The sequence below is a fragment of the Liolophura sinensis genome, chromosome 6 (assembly GCF_032854445.1).
Source record: "Liolophura sinensis isolate JHLJ2023 chromosome 6, CUHK_Ljap_v2, whole genome shotgun sequence".
In the NCBI taxonomy this organism is placed as follows: Eukaryota; Metazoa; Mollusca; class Polyplacophora; order Chitonida; family Chitonidae; genus Liolophura; species Liolophura sinensis.
In genome coordinates, this window is record NC_088300.1 from 65,618,195 (window position 1) to 65,628,473 (window position 10,279).

At 38.9% G+C, this 10,279-nt stretch overlaps 1 protein-coding gene across 2 annotated transcripts; it reads right to left on the minus strand.

The window, feature by feature from the left end:
• Window positions 1–281: 281 nt before the first annotated feature.
• Window positions 282–7,793, minus strand: LOC135468435 (ankyrin repeat domain-containing protein 50-like). 2 transcript variants are annotated; one of them, XM_064746696.1, is made up of 6 exons: window positions 7,720–7,793; window positions 5,658–5,699; window positions 5,010–5,088; window positions 4,625–4,765; window positions 2,866–3,540; window positions 282–2,367 (listed from the first exon to the last, which is right to left on the minus strand). In XM_064746696.1, the coding sequence occupies exons 2-6, from the start codon at window positions 5,688–5,690 to the stop codon at window positions 1,421–1,423; spliced, it is 1,875 nt and encodes a 624-aa protein (XP_064602766.1). In that variant the 5' UTR covers window positions 5,691–5,699; window positions 7,720–7,793; the 3' UTR covers window positions 282–1,420. The 2 variants fall into 2 exon arrangements, with proteins under 2 accessions (XP_064602766.1, XP_064602767.1); XM_064746697.1 differs by having other exon boundaries at window positions 7,716–7,782.
• Window positions 7,794–10,279: the final 2,486 nt, after the last annotated feature.

Sequence of the window (10,279 nt, forward strand, 5' to 3'; positions counted from 1 at the left end):
CATTTTCAGACTGCTTGTCATTTTCCCAAATCATAATTCAGATCCATTCACAATGCAACTACACATTTGCTGACAAGCTACAGTGTATGTGCATTCTGATAGCTTTATTTACTGTAATGCTTCTAATTTTTAGGACACATATTAGTCAATTGTGCTGAAAGCAAAAATTTATATTTGTCCTTTGTTTTTTTTTTTTGTTTTTTTTTTTTAGGAAAAGTATAAACATGTGTATGTTACAATTACATATGTATGTATGTATGTATGTATGTATGTATGTATGTATGTTTTCATGTTACAATTACAAGTACACTGGCTAAAATGATGTCCCAAAATCACAAGAATTAACAAAAGTACATGCATTCTGTTATTTAATACAGTCATTTGATAAAGACTTCAGATAAAAATCATACTTCAACAAGCTTAAGCTTAGTAATCTGAACATGTAAGGAGTCTGTCATTATATTCCTGCCAAAATGTAGCACTTTAGCATTCAAATTTGACGCCAGTAAGACATTTGTCATGTCTACTCTGTCATTATTCATTACAAGATCGGCCACAAGTCAGTAACAAGAAATCAGCTACTCGTTTTGTACTTCACTAATTATATTTTAATCCACGTGTAATTACCATCCCTGGACATACTAATCATAATAAATTAGACTCAAGATCGTAATCTCAAATGTATTTTTTAGTCTTGATTGCAGCCTGCTGGTAAATACTGTAGTTCATTTACAGTTAATATAATGTACATGTATTTACACTCAAGGTCATGGAAGCTATGTGTGCTGACATCCCCATCTGCTTATGTATTTCACATGATCTACATACTTTAGTCCAACAAGTACAAAGTTACAGAATGAACAAAATGGAAAATTTGTCGCAAGTACTTATCAAATCATATCATCTTTGAATTCAAAAGGCATTCAAATATCAAAAAAAAATGATCATTTTTGCCAAGGATGACAATCAACCAATTTGGTTAAAAAAAATTACAGATCAGATACATCTATCACAGAAAACCAAAATCAATGTTAATAAGACATTTTATACACTTCTGATTAAATTCTATGTAGTTTTGCACCTCACTCAGAGCTAAGATACTTTTCGTATGTTTGCAAGGTGTATATTCAAGGATATTCTGTAGCCCTGAAATTGGCCAATCCAACCAGTGCAGTTTTATCCTCAAATCCAAAAAAATGCGCATAAATTGCACTGAAAGTTGCTCTTCCATATGTGAAAAGGTTGAGGAAATATGGTACTTCAGTTTTAGTTGCTGAATATTAGTGTGGCTGTTATTATCAATAAATACAAAGTGCTGCATAGGCCAGTCAGAAAAGTGTCAATTTTTTAATATTTCCACTTGGTTAAGAGCACCTTTGCTTTCATTTGCACATTTCAAACCAGTTTTTTCGCAAGCGAGTTAAAGCGCAGCTATATGGACATAACTGCTCATCAGCACAATGTCCTTCAGTAAAATATGATGCTTTAAACTTTCTGGTATCTCCAGCTCGTTCACGACTTCATGGATGTGTCTCTTGTATGTCCTCCTGAAGAATGTCTTACAGAGGTGGAGCAGGTCTGGTGGGGTGCTATGTTTACACCTGAGCGCCTCTAACAAAGTCTTGGTGGTGGTGTCAGGTTGTGGGAGAAGACTGTCTGACAGCCATTTTTCCTGCCAGATGTTATAGCCTGCAGCCAGCAAAATCCAGATCTCTTCTGCATAGCCGTTGTCAAGGGCTACCCATAATGGCGAATGTGGCTCATTGTAGATTAAGGTGACGTCATGTTGGTTGGAATGTTGGTCAATTCCGCACGACGCAACTTCCAGGTCGACATTTAAGTGCACAAGGTAGCGCACCACGGGGACATGGTTTTTGAATATGGCATTCCACAATGGTGTGGTGTCGAAACGGTTACGAACATTAGGGTCGGCACCTTCACTGACCAATCTTTTCACGCTGCGCAAACAGCCGTTGTACGAAGCATAATGAAGGGGTGTGTCTAAATCCTTGTCCATGTTATTGACGGCACAGCCAAGAGGAAGTAGCCTTTCCAACACGTTGTGATGGTTACTGTGGGCAGCCAGTGCCATGGGCGTGTTTCCATCTTGTGTTCTGTTGTCATGCTCAGCTCCAGCCTTCAAAAGAAGTTCCACACTCTCAATGTAGCCATCCCAGGCTGCAATATGCAGAGCTGAGTAATTGCAGTTGTTGGTAGCATTTACATCAACCTTGTAATCTATCAACATCTGAATGATTTCTGCACAGTCTGTATAAATGGCAATCTGGAGGAGTGTGAAACCGTCCCGAGATTCAGCATTTGGGTTAGCTCCAGCCTCCAGCAATAACCTTGTAATGGCCACATCATCTACAATGAACAACAACAATATATCTAGACAATTTTTATCTTATGCTGATTAAAATATGCAACCTGTATGCTCGGAGCAAACTTGTTTTCTAACTTTAAGCACGAGGTCACAAAATAGATCTGTACACAAAATTTTATCCAAAATGAACAGTATTTGAGAAAGCTAATGCACAGAAATCAATGACCAATGAGAATCAAAGAAATTATTAAATATAAATCCCAAGCCAGGATCCAGCTAGTCTGAGAAACTGTAAGATAAAAACATGGGAATACCTCAGTGTAAAAACACAAAAACACGGACAATAATTGCAACTACCAGCATTAATTTTCTTCTCCTAAAATGACATTTTACAACATTTTTACTACTGTACTTTTTAAGGGAATGAAAGCACAATGTAATTCAAATTCCTTAAAAATTAAAAAATCAAAAATTACCACATATGTGTGTAAACAGCTTTAAACTCATGAAGATTCTGATTTACAAAGACAACGACTTACTTTGATGAACTGCAAATAGCAAGGGGCATTGATGATTCCTATCCATCACATTAACATCGGCTCCATACTTGATCAGAGACATCATCATGTCTGTTTGTCCGTTTGTCAGTGCATCAAACAGCGCTGTTCTGCCGTGAAGGTCCATTTGATTGGGGTAGGCCCCAGCTTCCAGCAGACGTGCGACAGCTGTTGTTTCGTTGACGCCGGCTGCCAGTTTCAGGGCAGTTTCTCGGCGATTATTACATACATTCACATCACAATGAGGGCTGCTCAGCAGGATTTTGTACATCATTTCGTCACCGACTTCCACGGCCTCCATTAGGGGGGTGTGTTGACAGGAGAGCAAGTTAACATTGGCTCCATGCTTTAATAACAGTTTGACCATGTCGTAATGGCTGTGCCGTACTGCCAGGTACACTGGAGTACAGTTGGCTTTTAAGGTTGAGGTGTTTATACAACATCCTGCCTCTATTAGGAACTCCGTCAAATGTGCCATGTTTAAGGCTGCAGCCATATGGAGTAGACACTTCGAGATGCGCCTTTTTTCTGAGTTGTCAGCAGAGAAATGTGGGCATTTTCCTGAGCGCACTAGTTCCGCAAGAATATGGTTGTCTTCACTTTTGGCTACGAGCACCTCTTCAAACAACCGCCAACAGGAACATAAAGCTGCAGCCTCTGCAAACAAAAGTAACATTTAATCTGAAAGGATTCCTCTGATTTGTATTTCACCAACGCCTAAAAGTTCATCCATTTAAATGCCACTTGCATTTGCCAGTGGCCTTATGTCGAAAGAGTCCCTGTCCCAACTTCTAACTTTTCACTTCTCCTCACTACTAACCATTTACATGTACCAATGAGGTCACAAGTTCAAATCCACCATACACCAAAACTCTCATGATCATTTCATCAAAAAAGCCACCTACTACAGTACACATGTTTGCATGTATCCTCTATTTGCAGATGTACACTGTAGTTCTAATAATTTCTACTATCATTACTAATTACTAACTATCATGAATTTTATACTAACCGCAATGCTGAATTTTCCTGAAGCAAAATCCGTTCTCCAGGGACATGATAAAACTTGAATGGGAATTAAAGAAATGACTGAATGATTTTCCCTTATACAAACACGATGGCAGTCAGTCTTAGCAAAGGGGGAGAGTGAAGTGCCACTGACCTTTGGTAAATTAAGTACAAACTTTCCCATGTACGTGATGCATACAGATTCACATGCAATACTGGTGCAAGATATGTGGTCTTCAATGAACTGAAGACTGTGCGGCCTTATGAATGCCATGAAACCCTTACAGCCAGTGTGAGCTGGGGGATCTACAAACACCCTGTGGGGGCCTTCATAGCCGAGGTGGTTAGTGTGCCAGCGCAGCTCAATGACCCAGGAGCCTCTCAACAATGCGAGCACTGAGAGTTCAAGCCCAGCTCATGCTGGCTTCCTCTCCAGCCATACATGATAAGATCTATTGGCAATATGCAGGATGGTCGTGGGTTTCCGCCATGCTCTGCCTGGTTTCCTCCCACCATAATGCTGGTCACAGTGGTATAAGTGAAATATTCTTGAGTATGGTGTAAAACATCAACCAACCAAATAAATAAATAAATAAATAAAACACCCTGTCCAAGCCTTGGATTGAGCCCCGATTTCCTGTGTTCTATAGTTATTGTTAGTTGTGCGCCTTACTCACTGAGCTCACACAGCTACAGCAGTGTCTATAAGAGATACCCAAATATTTGTACATACCTACAACAATATGTTTGTTCAGCAATGGTCTATACACAGCTTTTGAGATCTCTGTGAGGATCACACTCTCCTGGTTAGTCTTGATAACCGTGTGTAACTCAGCCAGATGGGATCTCTCCTCAGGTGTTAACTCCTCTACAACTGAAAAAAAAAAAAAAAAACAGAAATATTTAAAATCTTCAAAATACATATTATATGTGTTTTTAACATGTTTTAGAGATAAACAACAAAGCTGAAAAGTCTATTTTAATGTATAGGAAATCATCAGCAATTCCTTGGAGCTGCTGGCAATGTCAATGTTTGCTTGAGAATATTTCTCATGTCCTTTAAAAACCCATTTCACATGACATGCTTGCATTAACTAAGTACAACAACATATACAAACTTGTTCCAACAGGTAGGTCTGGCTGAAGACAGCTGCTGGTCACATCATCATATGATTGCGAAAAGAAATATAGTGGATCCTGAAACAGACAACAATGGACATAATACACAATATGAAACAGACATTTTCTAATGGCAAAACATTGACAGGCATTCACAGTGAATTTAAAATTGGTACTGACCATATCAGCGTTAAGCAATGTACTAAATGTCCTTAAACTCACAGCGATTGCATAGGTGAGGCTCCTGGGTCATTGTGCCGCACTGGCGTGCTAACTACCTCAGTCACAATCATGGCTTGTACAGTGTTCATGCAGTAGGACGTACAGTACCTTGTGGAACAGAACTTGTTAAATATTTCGTGGAACAGAACTTGTACAGTACTTTGTGGAAAAGAACTTGTACAGTACTTTGTGGAATAGAGCTTGTGCAATACATTTGTGGAATAGGATTTGTACAATACTTTGTTGAAGAGAACTTGTACTGTACTTTGTGGAACAGAATGTCAACAATATTTTGTGGAATACAACATGTACAATATTTTGTGGAACACAACATGTACAGTACTTTGTTGAACAAAACTTTTACAGTACTTTGTGGAATAGAACTTGTACAATACTTGTACACAAACTTTGGCATCTATACTTACATCATCAGAAAATGCATCTTGAAGGTCATCCATTGTATGTAACTGAAAGAATTAATCAAGTACATGTATGATATCTCCATTAATTGATGGGTGCTAAACAATCTAATCGTTCATACATATATGATTCTACAAAGAGTATTCCCGGAGACCTAGACATTCATCAAATATACAGGCTGTTGCAAACTTTGCAACAAAGGTGCATATGTTACAGAACACCCACTTACTTGGGTCTGTAACTGATGAGCGTTTAGCACTTGTGATACAACACAAGTCGTTGATTGTCACACTAAGGCAGCCCGACTACTAGTTCTCTACGCTCTAAAATTAAAGAAGTTTATCACCATTAGGTAACAATGGCATCATTGGCTTATGGTTCACCAATCACATGTAGTCCATTATCTTGACCTTTGATACCTCCCCTGTTCTAACACCACACATCAGGTCGAACAGTTACTTATACCATGATAAATTCCAATTGTGATTGCTGAAGTTGTCATAATCTAGAAACACTGTATGGTCACTGTAGCAACCCTTTATTCCATATGCATTTTTAATCCATCTCCACAAACTGGGAAATGTGCCATTTCTATGAAAATACAGTGTTGGATATTGTGATAGTGTTAGTTTGATCAAACACTCGGGTAAAATAGTCAGTCATATAACTGGTCTGAAAAAAAAAAGTTTGTTGTGAGTTTCTTTCTCTCCAACTATATCTCTTTTCATTCCTTTCTTTTGCGAATGTGGATTTGTGATTCTGTGAAAACTTCTATGGGGGCAGAATAACCTCCTCAGCAAAAAATCTTTGCTGTGACTGTTTTAATTTGGACCTGTCGTCATAGTCAATAGCACTTCTATGAAAAAGGAAAAAAAAAAAAAAGAGGAAGCACATATTTAACTGCCAAAACGCTTACTTTATGTCCTTAGATTCCCTAAACAGTTATAGGCACAGCAAAATGTCAGTAAGGCAAAACACAACTTTATAATTATTCCATCTCAAACCATCACTTCCTCTACGCAGGTGATCTTGAGTTCAAACTTTTATGAGGGCATAATTCAGTGAGCTTATTCAGACATTTACCGTGTCGGTCTACCAACCGCATGAATGTTAGAAACATAAAATAAGGAGATACATCTAAGCACATTTAATGTTGTTGAATTATGTGGGCTGGGTATTCATAATGTGCATGGTAGTTCGGTGACTTGCACTTCTTCAATTCCAACATATAGGTTACATCAACTCTGACTTCAACAGGTCAACCATGTCTATGTACGACAACAAGAATGGCTCTCACTCAGCTTAGTTTCTGAAAACTATCACTTCTGACAAATTGACATTCATTCAGAAAAGTAAAGAATGCATTTAAACTTGGGTGACTGATGTACCTGCGTTTAAGTAAGTCATTTCTCCAAGTCCAGCAACCTGACTCTGTCATGAAATATTCAACCATTTGCAGTGACATTTAGTTGTTAATTGACACATTTGCCAACTCATATCGCCATCGATACACGCAAGTGATCCTGGCTACAGCTAGACTGTCACATAGAATTAAACACTTTCACGAAACTTTTTAAACCAATTTTTCGTAGCTTTCTTCGGAAAATACGTCAACATATGGCCAATGTCATTAACGAAAAAGTTATGTGAAATATGACATACCAAGTTTTATGAAAAAGGCCCCAACAGCAATCTACAGGTAACTTATCTAGATCGTTTGTTCAGGTTAAATAACCCTCATCTGGTTTCGACTGAAATGACACTGCGTAACAACCTGTCTGCTGATTTCGTTTCGTAAGTTAGTAACAGCGAACAAACTCAACACAAGCTGGGCTTGTGGTCTAGTACAACAACAACAGGCCTTACGAGTTGTCAAAAACATAATAACAGTAGAAACAGTAAATGTAGGTTTTGAGATTTTGTGAACACGCTGGATCTAGAACAACAACAACATTCTGACATTTCATTTCAGAGAACCCACAATGTATACCTGTCAAAGTGCCAGTGTCCCATGTGAAATGTACTGCAAGATACTGGATCTGAAACAATGTTTAGACACCTACTTACACAGTGCTGTTGCCAGTGTGTCTGTTTTCTAATCGAAGTTCGATGTGGTCAAATCGAAACTCGTCCTTCCTCATAGAAGCAATAAAATACCAGGGGAAGTAAATCTGCCAGTAAGCTGTCAAATCCAAGTCTCGCGGATTGCAGAATAGTAAGTTAATGTCCATTGTTCGAGTTGATCTTTAGAGTAAAATGCCCCCGACAGGTGGGTTATATGCTCATTTGTGGCCAACATTGATTGAAGAAATAAATAAATTAAAAAATTAAAAAATTACACGTGAAAAAAAGAAACAACGTTTTCTCAAACACATTTATATAGGCCTACATGTGTGCTGCAAATTCCGGTGAAACCGAATTATATTTCCTGAATTAAATTGATTGTTTCGGTTTTCATTCTTTCTCTCATATCAAGACAGTGTTTGCTAGAAACGGTTCATTTTTATGACATTTTCATATAGTGCAGCCTCACAGACTGGAACAGCAAATGGCATGTGTGCTCGAACGAGCAAATGCCCCGGGTAGGTAATACCAAAGACTTTAAAATGGTGCCTTTTCCTCTATCGGTTGGTGCCCAGCAATGGGAGGTTCGAGCAAGGAAACAGAACTGGTTGGCCCGGTGTCAGTATAATGTGACTGGGTGAGGAGTCATGTCTGGTGTCTTCGGCATGATACTTCAGTGACGGCAGCGCTTTGGTGAAATGAAAAATTATTAAGTATGACGCAAAAACATACATATATGCATATACATATATACGAACATACATACACACATACAGACAGACAGACATACTGACAGACAGACAAATATATATCGGTAAATTGGAGAGCCGGGCCGCGGTGAGTGAATGAATGATTGAATGAACACGCGTGTCTTCTTGTGGCAGGGCGAGTCAATACCACCAAAGTTCTGTCGCCACTGAAATATCATGCCAGACAGCAAGCATGATAACCCACCCAATCACATAATACTGACACCGGTCCAACCAGTCATGTTTCCTTGCTCTAACCTCTTCGCGACGAGCGCCAAGCGAGACAGCAACAAGTACCACTTTTAAAATCTTTGGTATGACCCGACTGGGGTTTGATCCCTGGTCTCCCGACGCCGAAGCCGACACTTTAACCCCATAATGGTGGGGTTTTCTCATAAATTATTTTATATATAAACAAACAATAGAATAAACTGGACAGAGGTTTACTAGCAAGATTAAAGTTTATTCAGCTGGTAGAGGACACTGGTTTACATACCACAAGTAGAAATAACACAGCACACTATTTCCTTCAAAACCACGTCGGCCCCTACAGTATCATCACAAGATAACAGGCTAGAGTTCTACTCTATGCGTTTAAACTTCTTCTATTATACTGAAATTTAAATTTCGGTGTCAAAATGATTTCTGTTGTTTAGTAAGATTAACCGCCTAAAACATAGTGTAGGTTAATTATCTTTCAGGAAAAACAATTTGTGCACCCGCAGAACAAACATTTTCCAATTTTCAACTTTAAAACTGACTAACTTTATGTTGTGATAAAGAGACTATGGTTTGGTGCCTCAGTAAAGGAATTCTCATCACCTGGGATCATAGTGGGAAGGAAACCTGAAAATACCGATTGGTCATTTAACATGCAGCCTGCAATGGGTTGGCATCGCATTTTATGGCAATGATTCAAATTAATTTTACCTCTAAATTAATTGGTACCCGTATTTGTGACAGACAAGACGTTTAATGATGATGCGGTCCAGGCCATCGTTTTCTGCAGCATATCAATGTAATGTCGCGAATGACATTTTCTAAGTCAAAGCATATGATAATGGCCACGAAAGCACATATACAGGCCACGCCGACATATCCAAGACCTTTGGCCGATGGTCGATCGTCGGGGGCGCTCGAGTGACGCCGTCTGTACGCTGACGTATTAGCGAGGTTTAATTTCAGTTTTTCCATCATCTCCTCGACGGTGGCATCCCTGGGGATAGACCAGGCCTTCTCGGTTGTCATCTCTGACGTTGTCACAGTTTTTGCATCCGATGGATTGGACACTTTGGGGGACGACACGTGACACTTGCAGTGTTTAGATGGAACTGTGGACACTACGAGAAATCAATGAATATAATTTCCAAAGGCTTCTTAAAGAAAAGCATACGGCAGAACAGAAGCTTGTTAAGCGTTAGTAATAGGATGTATCTGTGCGATGAAAATCAAGTCCCATAAAGTAATATATAACATATTGCCTACATGACATACACATACTTTTCTTTATGGCAAATTAATTTTCCGTATCTATATATAGTCTGGTGATTCGTTCTACACATACTTTACATGCGGAATAATTCAGCAAGTATAAGACTTGTGTTGTCATAATCATAACCGTTTCACTGAGTATTGATTGAAGCAGGTGTGCGTTATATAATTAAACACTCCCTAAGAATCAGTTCAAAGTATATTCGGAAAACCCATGCTATACTCATGCATGAAACTATATTGGCCTATGCCTAGTTACGATATACTCAACCGGTATTTAAATCCAACTGAACAGATGAGTCGTACGAAACCGTCGTTGGGTC

Bases quoted from the DNA above. Each gene is read 5' to 3' on its own strand.
- LOC135468435 (XM_064746696.1), bottom strand. From the start codon at position 5,690: ATGGATGACCTTCAAGATGCATTTTCTGATGAT. The intron at 5,089-5,657 runs GTAAGTATAGAT...TGTCTGTTTCAG, and splicing joins AAGATGCATTTTCTGATGAT to GATCCACTATATTTCTTTTC. The intron at 2,368-2,865 runs GTAAGTCGTTGT...TGTTCATTGTAG, and splicing joins GCTATTTGCAGTTCATCAAA to ATGATGTGGCCATTACAAGG.